At 37.8% G+C, this 18,011-nt stretch overlaps 1 protein-coding gene and 1 long non-coding RNA gene across 5 annotated transcripts in view; one reads left to right on the top strand and one right to left on the bottom strand.

Moving 5' to 3' along the window:
* The window catches only part of LOC105881354 (uncharacterized), a 53,919-nt gene that overhangs the window by 22,053 nt on the left and 13,855 nt on the right, over positions 1 to 18,011 (top strand). For 3 of the 4 annotated variants that reach the window (XR_002224900.2, XR_002224901.2, XR_002224897.2), the window contains one exon: positions 12,727 to 12,850. The exons of the other annotated variant lie outside the window; for it this stretch is intronic. This is a non-coding gene — a long non-coding RNA (uncharacterized LOC105881354). Of the gene's footprint in view, positions 1 to 12,726; positions 12,851 to 18,011 lie in introns of those variants that run through there. 4 annotated transcript variants of the gene reach the window in all.
* On the bottom strand, positions 190 to 17,972 carry CENPH (centromere protein H). Its single transcript, XM_012782960.3, has 9 exons — positions 17,711 to 17,972; positions 15,248 to 15,303; positions 13,151 to 13,199; positions 12,665 to 12,739; positions 10,689 to 10,745; positions 6,034 to 6,097; positions 5,574 to 5,625; positions 3,596 to 3,759; positions 190 to 745 (listed from the first exon to the last, which is right to left on the bottom strand). Exons 1-9 carry the CDS (start codon positions 17,833 to 17,835, stop codon positions 653 to 655), a joined length of 735 nt encoding a protein of 244 aa, XP_012638414.1. The 5' UTR covers positions 17,836 to 17,972; the 3' UTR covers positions 190 to 652.

Here is an 18,011-nt window from a genome sequence, read left to right as displayed (position 1 = left end):
TGTTTGAAATTAAAAGAAAAAAAAAAAATAAATAAAGTCCCTCTAAAAAGAATGTTGAAAACACTACATTATCTGTAAAAAAGATCAATAGCTCCAAATTAATAAAGTGTTCAAATTAAGAGTTTTCCAAAACCAGAATGGCATGCTATATAAAAGGTGGCAAGTTCTATTATAATTAATAAGACAGAGTAACACTTATTCCTTTTATTTCTTAACTTATAAAACTAATGCAAAAAAAATAGTGATGCACAAAAACATAGAAAAAGAAAAAGGTCATTCCCAATCCCACTACAAATAACCCTTTGGATATACTTTTCTAAAATTATGGTTGATAAACAAATGTACAGAGTGTTCCAGTAAAAAGTTGAGACTGCCAGAAATGTAGAAGAAATGTCCATATTCAATGGAAAGTTGGATCAGATGTCTTTTAGGACCATTTCAAAGCTAAGATTTTCAGATGATTTTAGACTATGCCGGTCACTTTCATTATCATATTTAAAACAATAGATTTCATATTAGAATGATAACTAAAGCTAAAAAATTTTGCAGTTTTAGAATAGTTCCAAAGACACTGAAAATACATTTCACTTGGAATTTGCTATTAAATTACATATTGAAGACAAAAATGAAATATGTCAAAACAGAATTCTTATTAGAGTGTGGTGAGATTCTTCTCAAGCTGCAGAACAGTTTCCTTAAATGCCGAATCTTCAGCCCAATTGACTTTACTTCCCAAAATGAGGTTCTGTAATTTAAAAAATGTTAAAATTTAATTTTTATGTACATTTTAAAAAGTCCTTTTTCACTGATGTTATTGAATATTTGGCATTTACTAGGCATATAGCTCTGTGATCATGAGGGAAAAAAGTAATACATTCTGACCAGGCATGGTGGCTCACATCTGTAATCCTAGCACTTTGGGAGGCTGAGTTCAAGGAGGATTGCTTGAGTTTAGCAGTTTGAGGTTGTAGTGAGCTATGATGATGCCACTGCACTCTACTCAGGGTGACTAAGTGAGGCTCTGTCTCAAAAGTAATACTTTCTTCTATCTTCATTTCTACTTTTAATGAGGCTTCAGTCTTGATCGCCATAATACCAGGGAATATTTACAACGTTTACAGAAATTTTTATGCTTCATCAGTTCCCATGGATAGGGTTTACTTGTGAGGGATACTTGCAATGCTATCCCTAGATGAGAGAAAAAAGACTGCAGCTGTGGTTCAGTTCATTTTGCACTAATGATAAAAAACAGTAATTTAAGTGTTATATGCCCTATTTTCAAGAGGTATAAGGATAGCTCAGTTCTCAGCCCTTGCAAAGTTAAGACCCTGAAAAAGGTGAAGATTATTTTTGTGGTAAATAATGGAGGAATGATTAGAGTCATTACTAATGAAAATTCTGCTTATTATCCTTCAAAAAACTATGGTTCGATGATACTGAGCTACTGATTGAAATAATGTTAAAACAGATTTTAGAATATGTATTATATTGTTAGGTATAAAAACATTGAGAACTTTGACCTATATAAGGCACATTCTTGCTACAAGTGAATGGAAGGCTAGTGTATATAAATCCAGTCAAATTTGCAAAGGCAGGTGGAAGTAAGCATTCAAACATGCCTGAACTCCTAAGGGCCAATTTTTTACTTATTTATTTTTATTTTTTTGAGACAGAGTCTCACTTTTGTTGCCCAGGCTAGAGTGCCATGGCATCAGCTTAGCGCACGGCAATCTCAAACTCCTGGGCTTAAGAGATTCTACTGCCTCAGCCTCCCGAGTAGCTGGGATTACAGGCATGCACCACCATGCCCAGCTAATTTTATATATATATATAAAATCTGTTTAGTTGGCCAATTAATTTCTTTCTATTTATAGTAGAGACAGGTCTTGCTCTTGATCAGGCTGGTTTTGAACTCCTGACCTTAAGCAATCCACCCGCCTCGGCCTCCCAGAGTGCTAGGATTACAGGCATGAGCCACTGCGCCTGGCCCCTAAGGGCCAATCTTAAGAAGAAAGAACACCCATAATGTTGGCCAAAGCTATGTTCCATTTAGCAAAGCAATGAATTCATTAAATCAAAATAATAATTAATAGTAATTTATAAGCTATAAAAGAAAAAATCAAGAAAGGAAGAATAATAGAAGCCTCAAAGCAACATGAACATGTGCCAAGGAAAAGTAAAATGATTCTGTACTCATGATTCAATCTTCCACTTAAAGTTAGCCTCTGGATGTGGTCATTCCTAATCCAATCACCCACTACTACTAAAAAGTAGGTAAAAGACAAAAGGTAAAAGAATGTCTTATAGTTGCAAGATCTCATGTTTTACAAGTCAGCATTTGCTTAATATGTAATAGACAGTATTTAACTATATATCTTACATAACTGAAAACTGGTAATTTTAATATTTCATCTCAACATTCCCAGAGAATTTTACAATTTAAAAATAATAAAATGCCTCCAAAATAAAGGAAGATGTAAATATTTTTTTTTTTTTTTTTTGAGACAGAGTCTCACTCTGTCACTGGCTAGAGGGCAGTGAGTGGTGTTATCATACATAACTCACAGCAACCTCAAACTCCTGGGCTCAAGCAATCCTCCTGCCTCAGCTTCCCCAGTAGCTGATGCTACAGGTGCATGCCAAAATGCCTAAGTTTTCTGTTGCTCTTGCTCAGGCTGGTCTCAAACTCCTAACCACAAGTGATCCTCCCACCTTGGCCTCCCAGAGTGCTGCTAGGATTACAGGTGTGAGCCACTGTGCCCAACAGAATATGTAATAGAAAATTGACATGATAATAACTACCAACAATTATTAAGAAGTTACTTGGAGGCCGGGCGCTGTGGCTCACGCCTGTAATCCTAGCTCTTGGGAGGCCGAGGCGGGCGGATTGCTCGAGGTCAGGAGTTCAAAACCAGCCTGAGCGAGACCCCGTCTCTACTATAAATAGAAAGAAATTAATTGGCCAACTGATATATATATATATATATAAATTAGCCGGGCATGGTGGCCCATGCCTGTAGTCCCAGCTACCCGGGAGGCTGAGGCAGAAGGATCACTCGAGCCCAGGAGTTTGAGGTTGCTGTGAGCTAGGCTGACGCCACGGCACTCACTCTAGCCTGGGCAACAAAGTGAGACTCTGTCTCAAAAAAAAAAAAAAAAAAAAAAGAAGTTACTTGGATCAGACACTATGCTAAACAAATTAACATGGATTATCTTCTTTAGTTCTAACTACTCTTTCTAAACAAGGAAACTGATGCTTAGAAAAATTAAATAATTTACTCAAGGTCAACTTGTAGTCAGGTCTTAACCCTACACTCCCGTCCACATCTCCCTTGACCTCCCAACTTACACTATTCTGCTTCCACAGAGATGCAAAAAAAATCATTCCATTTATACATGCCTAAGGTCTAACCATAAAGGAAGATGTTAAACATTAAATATACATGAATTCCAGATATATGTAAATAGATCAATATTCAGCATTACATTATTTTATCAGGATCAAAGACTAGCTGAAAGTCAGTCAATACTGTAACAGCATTAATCACTTAAAAAGAAGTTCTTTACCTTACTTCCTAATTTAAATCAGTGTTACCTGGAATACATGTTGAATAACTGTAGTAATGTGTATCTCCTTCTGTAGGTTTTGTTGCATGATCTTTATCTTCTCTGAATTTTCCATATTGTCCAAATCATTTTTCTGTTTGTTCTTTTCAGTCTGTATTTCTAAAAGCTTACTTTCTGAAGCTTGTTTTAATTCTATTAGGTTAAAACAAACAGTATACTGTATATGATAACTCTACAAACAAGAATCTTGAAAAATGATGAAGCAGAACATTTCCTGGTTATTTTAGTCACAAGAAATTTTTTAATAAGCAGCACTTTAGTCTGCAGTTTTATTTTGATCTGAAAATGACTTTCCCTGGTGCAAAATAACAATGTTATCAATTATTTTAGTGAAACATTCAAGGTATTTATGTATGAGAATGATAGCTGTCTACAAAATGTTTGAAGTGGCATCATGTAAAAGAGGGCTTTTTTGGGTTGTCAAAAGCATAGGGAATCCTGAATCATGTAAAGGTCAAAAAAAAAAAAGCATAGGGAAAAGATACATGTAAATATCAAGAAATACCTTTCCCCTTTAATTACAAAATGACATATAAACCAGATAGATTTTAAATGAAAAGAAAGATTCCCTTTTCTAGGGATAAACATAAACTGTTTTTTATATTTCTTTAAATGGCCTAAGAATTGAGCTATTTGAAAATATAAATGAGTACATTTCAGGGCTTGTTCCCTGACATTAATGGATCAAAAGTAGGTTGGAATGCAATAGTCAAAGTGAAACATCGAAAGGGTGATTAAATGAGATGACCTAAACAACTTCTGACCCTGAGGTTACTTGTAACAGGCAAATCTCTGTAATGTTTAATAAAAAAACCATGCCTGGGCCGGGCGCTGTGGCTCACGCCTGTAATCCTAGCTCTTGGGAGGCCGAGGCGGGCGGATTGCTCAAGGTCAGGAGTTCAAAACCAGCCTGAGCAAGAGCGAGACCCCGTCTCTACTATAAATAGAAAGAAATTAATTGGCCAACTGATATATATATAAAAAATTAGCCGGGCATGGTGGCGCATGCCTGTAGTCCCAGCTACCCGGGAGGCTGAGGCAGAAGGATCACTCGAGCCCAGGAGTTTGAGGTTGCTGTGAGCTAGGACGCCACGGCACTCACTCTAGCCTGGGCAACAAAGCGAGACTCTGTCTCAAAAAAAAAAAAAAAAAAAAACCATGCCTGTACTGTCTGTATTACTTTTGAAATAAACGTTTCAATTTAAAAAGCCATCTCGTAGCATCATAAATTAAGTGAAAAGGCTGGAGAACCACATGTATCAATTGATCATTTTCAAATTAGGTATATATAAATCTTTATATGGGCATGGAAAAAGATCTGGAATGATATATATACCAAACTAGTGTATACCAAACATGAAGAAGGCATGCCTTTTGCATTATAATTTTCTGTATCATCTTATTTTCCCCCACTGAGAATATATTAATTTTGTGATATAAAGTGTTAAAACAATGACAATAGGGCAAAATGCATTTCATATCCTACTTTTTTTTTTTTTTTTCTTGAGACAGAGTCTCGCTTTCTTGCCTAGGCTAGAATGAGTGCCGTGGTGTCAGCCTAGCTCACAGCAACCTCAAACTCCTGGGCTCAAGCGATCCTCCTGCCTCAGCCTCCCGAGTAGCTGGGACTACAGGCATGAGCCACCATGCCTGGCTGATTTTTATATTATATATATCAGTTGGCCAATTAATTTCTTTCTATTTTTATGGTAGAGACAGGGTCTCGCTCAGGCTGGTTTCGAACTCCTGACCTTGAGCAATCCGCCCGCCTCGGCCTCCCAGAGTGCTAGGATTACAGGCGTGAGCCACCGCGCCCGGCCCATATCCTACTTTTTAAATTAAAATTTCCAAGATTTTAAGCAATACTGAAAATTAGGAAATTTCTCAGTGGCTAAGAGATCTGGCCTTATCAATCTCCAAAGTAGGTGAAAATGTGTTCTACATACGCAGTCTCTTCTTTCTAACATCAAGCAGTTTTTCCTCTAAATCCCAAGATTCCTGTTATTAAAAAAAAAAATTAAAGCACATACTGTACTTAACAAATCTATAATACTTAAATCACATCTATTAGTTCATGTTTTCTCAAGCTCCAGTTTTCTATTTTTATTTTTTTTTTATTTTTTTTATTTATTGGCTTTTCATTAAGTGGACTCAAGCTCCAGTTTTCAATTCCTCTCTTTCCATACAATAAAAGGGAAAAGACAGTAGCTTAAATTATAAGTAGATAATTTGCAAAATCAGTCAGAAATAATGTAGTTATGAAAAAAAGAGAAAACTTTAAGACAGTGAATTCTAGTTATGCCAGTCACTTTGGACAATTCTATTTAATCATATACAATATAGTTCCAACAAGAAGTTGTTACTGAAATCATGAGAATACATATGCAGCCTAATATGCAAGTTTACCTGCTGTGATTTCATTATTAACTTATTCAGATTTAATATTTGTTTCATGTTATCCATGAGCACACTGGAAAGGAAACAAAAATATGATTCATTAAGGTTATTTAGCAACCACAGTTAAAAGTAATAACTCATCATTGCTGTGAGCTAGGCTGACACCATGGCACTCACTTTAGCCTGGGCAACAAATCGAGACTCTGTCTCAAAAAATAATAATAATAATAACTCATCAATGAAACGATCAATTAGTACAAATTTACTTTCATTAAATCCACTGTATACTTCAGTAGAAAGTCACTTCAGTAGAAAGTCACAAAATATATCCGGAAAAGTTTGATGTAAACTAAATTTCTGTTAAAATTAGAAATATATTTCCCTAGAAAAATATTTGGTCACAATGAAAAATATCAAATTAAAGAATGTGAAAAATAAAAAAGAATGTAAGAACATTTTTTAAAATTTCATATTTTGGCCGGGCACAGTGACTTACACTTACAATCCTAGCACTCTGGGAGGCCAAGGCCGGAGGATCGCTTGAGGTTAGGAGTTCAAGACCAGCCTGAGCAAGAGTGAGACCCCCATCTCTACTAAAAACAGAAAAATTAGCTGGGCATGGTGGCATGCATTTGTAGTCCCAGCTACTCAGGATGCTGAGGAAGAATGATCATTGGAGCCCAGGAGTTTGAGGGTGCTGTGAGCTAGGCTGATGCCATGGCACTCTAGCAGGGACAACAGAATGAGATTGTCTTAAAAACTAAAAAAAAAAAAAAAAAAATTCATATTTAGGGAAGAAAATCTAATAACTTGATAACTGGCTGCTTTTTTAAAAATTGATTTTATTTTTAGAACAATTTTACATTCATAGCAAAATTGAACAGAAGATACAGAGATTTCCCATGTTACATGCCTCTTCATAGCCTCCACCATTATCAACAACCTCCAGCAGAGTGGGGGATTTTTTTTTTTTATTTAAACAATACATGAACCTATACTGACACCCCATTACTACACAAAGTCCATAGTTTACATTAGAGTTCACCCTTGGTTGTGTATATTCTATGGGTTTGGACAAATGTATAATGACATTATAGTAGCATATAGGAGGGAACATATTAGAATATGGAATAGGATCTTTCTTCAAAATGTATTTCTGAGCACTTGTTATGTGCCAAGAACTATGCCAGCCACCAGGAATGTTAAATAGAATAAAACACAGTACATACTTATTTTCAAAAAGGAAAGAATCTGGGGGCAGAGAAAAGTAAATCCACAACTATATTAAAGTACAGTAACAAATATGAACCAGGTTATGCACAGGGCGAAACAAGAAAAACCTTTGAGTCCTTTTTTTTTTTTTGAGACAGGATCTCACTCTGCTGCTCAGGCTAGAGTGCAGTGCCTAATCATAGCTCACTGCAGCTTTGAATTCCAGAGCTCAGATTGTCCTGCTTTCACCTCCTGAATAGCTGGGACTATCTATAGGTGCATGCCACTACACGCACCTATACACGTGGCTAATTTTTTTTTTTGTAGAGACAAGGTCTTACTATGTTTCTCAGGCTGATCTAGAACTCCTGGCCTCAAGCAATCCTCCCTCCTCAGTCTCTCAAAGTGCTGGGATTACAGGCATGAACCATTGCGCCTGGCCAAAAACCCTTGAGTCTTAAAGGATGTGAAGTAATTACCTAGATCAGCAGTCTCCAACTTTTTTGGTACCAGGGACTGGATTCATGGAGGACAATTTTTCCACAGGACTGGGGGCGAGGGGCTGACACCTCAGGCAGTGATGCCAGCGGAGGGTAGCAGCCATAAATACAGATGAAGCTTCACTCACTCGCCCACCAATTACCTGCTGTGAGGCCCATTTCCTAAGTTTCAAGGAAGACAATTGTTCCATAGACAACGGGGTGGGGAGGTGAGGCAGAGCTCAGACAGTGAGGGAGGGCGTGTTCCTAACAGGCCACAGTCTGGGGGTTGGGTACCGAAGACCTAGATAAGGTAATCTGGTATGGCTGGAACAAAAGGGCATGGAATATGACTGGACAAAGCAGTGGCTCTCATACTTCACAGTGCCATAGTCACTTGGGAGGCTCATTAACACATTAACTGCCACGTGAGTTGTATTTAACTCACGTCAGTTTTGAGCCCAGGGCCTCGTGAAGCACATGTAACTTACATGTCTCTTTACCTTGGCAGCCATGGTATGCCATAGGCAACTCACACTGCCATGCTGTAACATACATGTTATGTGATGGGTGACCCCCTAGGCAAAACCCTCCTGCAGTTGGTTCTGTGAAAATATTACTTGTTTATGTTCTTATTGTTACAATTAATATTAACAATTTAATTGCATATAACCTACGTGTAGAAAACAATAAAAAATAAAATTTTCATTAAATTAGAAAGGATTGTTTTGTTTTTGAAGTTTTTTTTTTTTTTTGAGACAGAGTCTTACTTTGTTGCCCAGGCTAGAGTGAGTGCCGTGGCGTCAACCTAGCTCACAGCAACCTCAAACTCCTGGGCTCAAGCAATCCTACTGCCTCAGCCTCCCGAGTAGCTGGGACTACAGGCACGTGCCACCATGCCCGGCTAATTTTTTTATATATATATATATTAGTTGGCCAATTAATTTCTTTCTATTTTTTATAGTAGAGACGGGGTCTCGCTCAGGCTGGTTTTGAACTCCTGACCTTGAGCAATCCGCCCACCTCGGCCTCCCAGAGTGCTAGGATTATAAGCGTGAGCCACCGCGCCCAGCCTGTTTTTGAAGTTTTTATCCTATTTTCGTAATAAAACACTGTGGCCCTAAGGAAAAAAATTTTTTTTCTAGTGCGGCAGTCAATTTGTTAAATATGGATTCCTAGCCTCTCACCTTCAAAGATTCTGATTCAGAAGATTGGGACAGGACCAGCAATGTGATCACTGTAATAATACCAATTATTCTGATGATTAACCAGGCGTGAAAAACATCATAGAAGGAACTTATTGGGAAGACCCAAAAGGGGACTCTTTCCACAGACTTGGGAGAACTGAATTCATTTTTCTACTAGTTACAGCTATATTTGGTTGAATTAAAAGATAAATTTAGACTCTAAAATGTAACAAGGTTTTTTGCACAGACAGTGATTCCACGTGTCAGGCAACAACAGACTGCAAGCAGTTCAATGCTCCACTGCAGGAGGCAAGAGAGGAAACTTTTTAAAATAAAGTGTTCACAGAAGCAAGACAAAGAAAATATATTTGGTTGGTTAAAGTGCAAAAGCTCCCAGTTAGAAGTTAGTTGGCAGTTCCTGAATGGTTAAGCTTAAATTTTGTTTTACTGTTTGTATCAGGCTTACATAGGAATACAAGGCACTGGAGCCAGCTCAGCCTAATAGCGTCCCAATTAAATTTTTGAATAACACTTGTAAATTTTAAAACATGCTAGGCACTGCTTCGGCCTATTTGACCTTTCTGCTATCCTTGGGTATCATTGTGATGAATCTGTCCTGCACCCCATCCCTTTAACTCAAGAATGTTTTTAAGTTTAAGTTCTCCTTTTATGAGGGAGCAATATTTATAAGTACCTGTATTCAGATTTTAGCATTTATGTAATCCTGGAGTTAGGTGGGGTGTGAGAAGAATGCATATCAATCTGGCTAAAATACCCAGATAGAAGTACCCAGATATACCTTAGAACTTTTCTGGTGCTAATGGGAAGGGGCTATTTTATCATAGGATTTCTAGAGTTTGGGGAGATAAGATTGCTGGTAAGGCCCCTAAGGCCAGATACTTAGGTACCAGGTTATAGAGGACCCGACTACCACAGTCTTTCTTTTATATTCGCTGGCAAATTGTTTAATCTGAACAAACTCATTTCTACCAATGAAAAATGAAGACTATACCTCTTAATCTCATTGGGTTGCTTTTGGATAAAATGAGGTAACATTGTTCTGGTTTACAGTAAACACCAAATAATAGTTAACTTTCAGAATCTTCCTTTAAAATTTTCTCATCTTCTGTACAAAACCTCCTGCTTCTTACAGTTACAATCCATATGGAACAAGATGTCAACAGGACTATAAAAGCTGTTATAATTTTGGGAAGAGCCTATAAAAATTTCATCACTTTTCTTATTCTCCAGATGAAGGTGGTTGGCATTAACAGTTAACTTAAAAAAATTTATGAAACTTCAAAGGTAACATTTATAACTAGAGCCACTAAAAAGAAGAAAAATATATAATTAAGTAAAATTTTAAAAAATTTTATGAAACTAAAGTCATTATACAGATCTCCTTTCTTTTTTTTCTGAGACAGAGTCTCACTCTGTTGCCTTGGCTAGAGTGCTGTGGCGTCAGCCTAGCTCATAGCAACCTCAAACTCCTGGGCTCAAGCAATCCTCCTACCTCAGCCTCCCAAGTAGCTGGAACTACAGGCATGCGACACCATGCCTGGCTAATTTTTTAATATATATTTTTAGTTGGCCAATTAATTTCTTTCTATTTTTAGTAGAGACGGGGTCTTGCTCTTGATCAAGCTGGTTTCGAACTCCTGACCTTGAGCAATCCTCCCACCTCGGCCTCCCAAAGTGCTAGGATTACAGACATGAGCCACCGTGACCGGCCCAGATCTCCTTTCTTATTCTCATCCTAACCAAATCTTGGGGAAAAATATCATACCTAGTCTTGATGTTAATTTTCTCCAAGTGTTTTTTAAGTGCAGTTGAAAGCTGCATCCTATGAGAGGGAAAAGCTTGCATTATAAAACATGGACAACATTTATGGTACATTAAAAAGAATTTTAAACATGACAAGTTAAAGATTGATTTCCCTTGAAGTATAACATAAGTATGTTTTTAAACAGTACTGTATGAGAAATACTTTGAGAAATAAATCATAGAAATATGAAGCAACACCAAGATGGATATGACTGTTGCTCATGGTTGTACCCTCACAGGATGAGCTAGCCCGAACTGGGCAAGCTTTCTAAGCCATGCACCTTGATGCAGGGCTAGGGGAAGCATGAAGACACTAAAGAGATCAGCATGGCCTGAATGAAAAGACTTAGGGAATCCAAAGCTATACTTGACTGTAAACTTTAAAGCATCCTGTTATAAATTACTTTAAATTCAAATGGCTAATAAGTAATAATAAAAAGGCAATTAACTCAGCAATAATAGTTATTTCTTCCTTTCTGCCATGTGTAAAAAATTTGATTCATTAAAAGGAAATATAGCTCTAAAGTCAGGTTAATTAAAAAATATGATCAAAATAATGAGTCAGCATATGAGATAAGGGGAAAAAGCTTACCACTAGAAGCAAATAAAACAGCTTTAACTATTCAAATCACATGTCCATAAGAGACAATGTTCGTCTTATTAATAGCTATAAACCAGCACTTAGCACAAGGATTAGAGTATAGTAAATACTCAAATATTTGTTGAATGCATTATAAAATACAAATGTGACACCTATAACTAAAAATATATTTAAATGCAATGATGTTTTTTTTTTCTTTTTTTTGAATTTAAAAATTCTTCTTCTTTTTTTAAAAATTTCCTAGGGTAACCCATTACAAGAGAAGCAATGACGGTTCTTTTACCAGATTAATAGTTACTGGCATAAATAAATCCATGTAATTCTCTCAAACATGAAATGGGATTTAACCTCATACTTCTGTCTTAATTAAAGTTTCCTTAGTAACTCTGTCCTGTGTAACATCTCTCTCTTTTTTTTGTGAGACAGAGTCTTGCTTTGTTGCCCAGGCTAGAGTGAGTGCCATGGCGGCAGCCTAGCTCACAGCAACCTCAGACTCCTGGGCTCAAGCAATCCTTCTGCCTTAGCCTCCCGAGTAGCTGGGACTACAGGCATGCGCCACCATGCCCGGCTAATTTTTTCTATATATATTAGTTGGCCAATTAATTTATTTCTATTTATAGTAGAAAGGGGTCTTGCTCTTGCTCAGGCTGGTTTCGAACTCCTGACCTTGAGCAATCCGCCCACCTCGGCCTCCCAGAGTGCTAGGATTACAGGCGTGAGCCACCGCGCCCCACCTGTAACATCTCTAAATGAAAATATTAATGATTATAGTCTCTGACTTATGATGGTTTGATTTTACTATACGCATTCAGTAGAAACTATACTTTGAGTAGCCATACAACCAGTTTGTTTTTCATTTTCAGGACAGTATTCAATAAATTACATGAGCTACTCAATACTTCATTATAAAATAGCCTTTGTGTGAGATAATTTTGCCCAACTGTAGGCTAATGTTAAGCATCCTAAGTACACTTAAGGCAGGCTAGGCTAAGCTATGATGTTTGGTAGGTTAGGTGCACTTTTTTTCTTTTTTTTCCCCCTATTTTTGTTTTCATTTTTTTCAATTTTTTTCTCGTTTATTTTGTTTCTGGTTAGGTGTATTAAATGCATTTTTGACTTATGATATGTTCAATTTATGATGAGTTTATAGGGACATAATCCCATCATAAGTTGAGGAACATCTGTAATATAACTGTTCTTTCAGGGCTCAAAATTTGAGTGACCATCAATCATCATTTCATTTGACTAATACATTTAGCCTAGTTAAAAAATTCCCTCCACCTTGCCCAGACCCATTTTGCATCCAGTAATTCTTATATTTAAAATGTAATAATTACCTGTCTAATGTAAGATTTTTCATTTCCAAAGTAATTTTTACCCCTTCAATTTCATTTTCCAGGTCTTCAATTTTACTATCAAAGAAGCATGAACAAAAGAATTTCAGCAATATCAGAAAAAAACTTATTGAAATAAATATATAAAAGTAAGCCTTTGAAAACAATTAAAACACATCTAAATAAAAGTATTCTACAAGTGTCTGCATTTCTTCTCAGGCCATTCTGCAACTGTACTGACATATATTTAACACTAGGTAAACATGCCTCCTGAGCTACTCTGCTCAGTGACTTGTAAGGGGGGATGCCAGAAAGTTCTAATGGGATCACTCATATTCGTGTAAGTCTCCATCCCACATCAATGACTTTCCCAATACATGCATGACAAATGATTTGGAAAAATAATAGAAAAGAAAAAGACAATGTTACATTGAAAATATGATTAAATATTAATAAAGACCACAAATAAAATTTAAAAATATGACATACGCTTCGATTTGCTTGTCTTGCATGATTTGTTCTGGAGTTTTTTCTTCATCTACAAATAAATAATTTTTTTAAGTTAGTAACTTTTTTTTGGAGACAGGTTCTTGCTCTGTCAGCCAGGGTGGGGTGCAGTGGCCCAAACATAGCTAACTGTAACCTCCAACTTCTAGGCTCAACTGATCCTCCTGCCTCAGCCTCCTGAGCAGCTGGGACTACAGGCTACCATGCCAATCTAATTTTTTAAAAAAAATTTTTTGTAGAGACAGGGTCTCACCCAAGCAATTTGCCCACCTTAGCCTCCCAAAGTACTGGGATTACATGTGTGAGCCACCATGCCCAGCCTGAAGTTAGTAACATTTTAGAACAGCACCATCCCAAAGAAATATAATGTAAGCCATGAATACAAAATAGGTATTTTAAAATATTGTTTCTCGGCTCATATCTGAATCATGGCACCAAAAAAACAAGTTGTTTCCACATTATAGAAGAAAAATAAGTGAAATTAATTTTAATATAGTTATTTAAATAGATCCAACATATTATTTCAACATATAACCAATTTCAAACTGCTAATCAAATATTTCACATTCTTTTCTTCTGTGGGTATTTTATATCTATAGCCCATCTCAATAAGGATTAACCACCTTTCAAGTGTTCAATAGCCACATGGAACTAGTGGCTACTATATTGATCAGAACAGTCTTAAAATGATGCAAAATAAAATGGAGTAAAAAATGAACAAGATAATGTCAAAAAGTCAATTGTAGGTCCATATATTAGCAACAAGCAATTGGAAATTAAAATTTTTTAAATTATTATGAACAATGACATTCAAAAGCACGAAATACTTAAGGATAAATTTAACAAAATATGTGCATGACCTTTTCATTAAATACTATTTAATACTGAAATGAGTATATAGACCATGTACATGTATTAGGAAATCAGTACTGCTAATATAACAGTTTTGATTGATCTATAAATCCCAATCAAATCCTAGTCAAAATTCTATCAAGCTTTTTTTTCTGTAGAAATTGACAAGTCAATTTTTAAATGTATGTAGAAATGCAAAGGACCTAAAATAGCCAAAAGAATTTTGACAAAGGAGAACACAGCTGGAGCACTTACTAGCAGCTGATATCAGGACTTACTACAAAGCTACAGTTATCAAGAAATGTGGTACTAGAGTAAGGATAGACAAATACCTTAATGGAACAGAAAAGAGACCAGAACTTTCTGTGATAGAAATGTTTCATATTTATGCTAGCCAATAAGGTAGACACTAACCACATGTGGCTGTTAAGCATTTGATATGGGACTAATGCAACTAAAGAACTTAAGTTTTACTTAATTTTAATTAGCTTTAAAAAGCCACATGTGGCTAGAGGCTACATGCTATTGGACAACACAACTCTAGAAGACATATCTCTAGTTAACAGAAAACAAATTGGTGGCTGGGGATGGTGGCTCACACCTGTAATCCTAGCACTCTGGGAGGCCGAGGCAGGCGGACTGCTAAAGGTTGGGAGTTTGAAACCAGCCTGAGCGAGACCCCCTCTCTACTAAAAACAGAAAGAAATTAATTGACCAACTAAAAATATATATACAAAAAATTAGCCGGGCACGGTGGCGCATGCCTGTAGTCCCAGCTACTGGGGGGCGGGGGGGGGAGTGTTGAGGCAATAGGATCACTTGAGCTCAGGAGATTGAGGTTGGTATGAGCTAGGCTGATGCCACAGCACTCACTCTAGCCTGGACAACAAAGTAAAACTGTCTCAAAAAAACCCAAAAACATAGAATAATCTATACAGGGAAAACAAAGTCTGTATGAGAAGGCAAATTGTTTCTTTTCACTTGGATCTCAACTCTAAGATGATCTTCTCAGAGAAACTGTCCCCATCTAAAGGAGCCCCTCCCTCTTATCACACCATTCTTTCCTTCATCACACTTACCATACTTCATAATCATCTGCATGTTTCTTTCTTTACCTATTTTGCTACATTAGAATGTATATAAACATTTTTTGGTAGAATTTATTTTCTTTTCCTTAAAGCACTATTCATCACTCACAAAACCTTATTTGAAAATGAAATTGCTCACTTGTATCAACCATCGATTTATATTCTAAGAGCTGTTGTTTTGTCTGTGCTCTCAACCTGAAAACAGATAAAAAGAATAGAAAGTCATATATTTATCTATTGAAGTTTTACTCATTACCATATTTATTGACAAACCAACTCATTTTTGTCAGAAGTTGATACAACAAAATGAGTATAAATAATTAAACACAGCATTAAAGTCTTTAAGTTTCACCTCACTTTATTTAAAATGAATATAAAGAACTTTGAGGCCTCAGACGAGACCCAAAATGAAATATAGCCAGAAAACCGCATCTATGAGGAAAAGTTAAAATTGGTTTTTAAATTTGTTCTTAATAGGCTAGACTGAAATGGGGCTGTATACAATACGAAGAAGAAATAGACCAAAACAATTCAACCCCAAAACACTGTAATTAGTTACAAACACAGACTGTGGCTGGGCGAGGCAATGCCTGCCTGTAGTTCCAGCTCCTTGGGAGGCTAAGGCAGGAGGACTGTTTGAGCCTAGAAGTTAATGGTTGCAGTGAGCTATGATGACCCCACTGTACTCTAGCCCCAGCAACACAGTGAGACTCTGTCTCAAAACAAAACAAGACACAACACAGATTGTATCAGGAGATACAGAAAAATAACAAAGATACTAATCCTTGGATAGATCAGGAATTCATATAGTTTCTTAGTTGTTCATTAAGTTGTATTTACAAAATATTTCATATCTGCATAATAGTTACATAATTCTGAAACTGTTTGCCTTGTGACTCTGGGGATCTATTTAAGTAGCTAAGAAACATTAGGCATATTTCTAAAACTTAATGGCAAGTTCCTTATGTTTCAAAATCCCAAATGAAAACAGTAATTTCTTAGAGATTAAGTAAGCTAGCATTCTATAAAACATGCTGAAAGAATAGTTCCTTTTTAGCTGCAATGGAAGACTTTTACCTTTACTATTTAAATATTTTATACGGTAGGCAGAAAGGAATTTTTAAAGTAAGGTTGTGAGGCTTATTTTTAGCCAAGGCCAACAGTCCCAAGTCTTAAAAAAAAATCCTCTTGTAATGATTTTGCTTTTTTGCTGAAGAACCAAAGAAAGAATCCTGTAATGACTTAGAACAGAGGTTCGCAAACTTTTTCCGTAAAGGACTAGAGAACAAATTTTTTAGGCTTCGTGAGTCATACAGTCTCTGTTTTAACATATTGACTGCCGCGCTAGAAAAAAAAAGTTTTCCTTGGGGCCACGGTGTTTTATGAAAATAGAATAAAAATTTTAAAAACAAAACACTGCGGGGGGGGCGGGTATATACATACATAATGAGTGAGATGTGCACCATCTGGGGGATGGTCATGCTGGAAACTCAGACTTGTGGGGGGAGGGGGAAAAGGGCATTTATTGAAACCTTAAAATCTGTACCCCAATAATATGCCGAAATAAAAAAAATCCTTCCTAATTTAATGAAAAATTTATTTTGTATTGTTTTCTGTGCGTTATATGCAATTAAATTTTCAATATTAATTGTAACTATAAAAACATCAACAAGATTTTCCCAAACCAACCGCATGGTTTTTGCCCAGGGGGCCACCCATCAGGTAACATGTATGCTACAGCAGGGCAGCGAGAGTTGCCTGCACACCACACGGCTCCCAAAGAGACATGTGAGTTACATATGCTTCTAGAGGCCCAAGGCTCAAAACGACCGTGAGTTAAATGTAACTCACATGGCAGTTAATGTAACTACTCAGTTTCGCCCTGTAGCAGGAAAGCTCTGTCCCAGGAAAACTTTGGAGGCAATGAAATTTGAATTTCATATAGTTTTCATGTGTTATGGAATATTCTTATGCTCTCCCCTCCCACCCCCCATTTAAACAAACAAACCTATTCTTAGCGTTCGTGGCCACACAAAAATAGGCAGTGGGACAGATTTGGTCCAGGGCCTTAGTTTTTGCTCACTGGTTTATAAGATTGATGTCTCTTCTCATCAAATCTTCCCTAGCAACTGATCAGTAGAAGAGCATAAGCAATGTGCCCTTAGTGGACTGTATGACAAGCGAAGCTTCTGGATTGCAATGGGTGATAGCGGTGAAAGAAATGGGCGGGCACCCTCCCCGCAGAAGCTCCGACTCGTAGGCTCCGCTCTTCCCGCCTGAAAACCGGAGCCCCAGGGCGCGAGGGGGAAAGACTGGGAGGGAACATTACCGCTCCCAAGGACTTGCTAAGGGCCCCGGGCACTGCGCTAAACATTTTCCTAGAGTGCCTCATTTAACCCGCACAGCCTCCTGCCAGGAGGGTGTCATTTTTCTCTCCTTTTTCGCAGGCGAAAAGAGGGCTTCGGGGGTTTAGGTCAGAGACGCAGTCAGGGAGCCAGTAAGAGATCGGGTCCGACCTCCAACCCCAGCCCTGGCGAGCAAACGGCAGAACTCCGGGTCGCCACGCCCACTGGCCCCCGCCGCGGCGGCCAGAGGGAACAACCTGAGCAGCAGGGTCAAGCGGTCCTCGCTGCGCGCCTCCTGGGCGCCGGCGGCCTGGGGCGGCCCGCCTGCCCCTGCGCAGTCCGCGGGCTCGGGGGCGCCTTCTTCCTCGGGCTGCGTCTCCATCGCGGGCTAGGGCGATAGGCTATACACCACTCGGGGAAGGCAGAGGCCGCTCGGAAGCGGTCCGCTTTCCCGCCGCTAAATTGAGGTCCGGTACACGCCAAATGGACCCGCCCTTCCGCCTGGGGCCCCGCCCCTTCCGCCCTGTCCTTTGGTTGTCAGGGTTACCGACCGCCCTT

Source organism: Microcebus murinus, chromosome 11 (assembly GCF_040939455.1).
Source record: "Microcebus murinus isolate Inina chromosome 11, M.murinus_Inina_mat1.0, whole genome shotgun sequence".
In the NCBI taxonomy this organism is placed as follows: domain Eukaryota; kingdom Metazoa; phylum Chordata; class Mammalia; order Primates; family Cheirogaleidae; genus Microcebus; species Microcebus murinus.
Note: the sequence above shows the minus strand (reverse complement) of the source record. Positions and strands in the feature narration are given on the sequence as shown.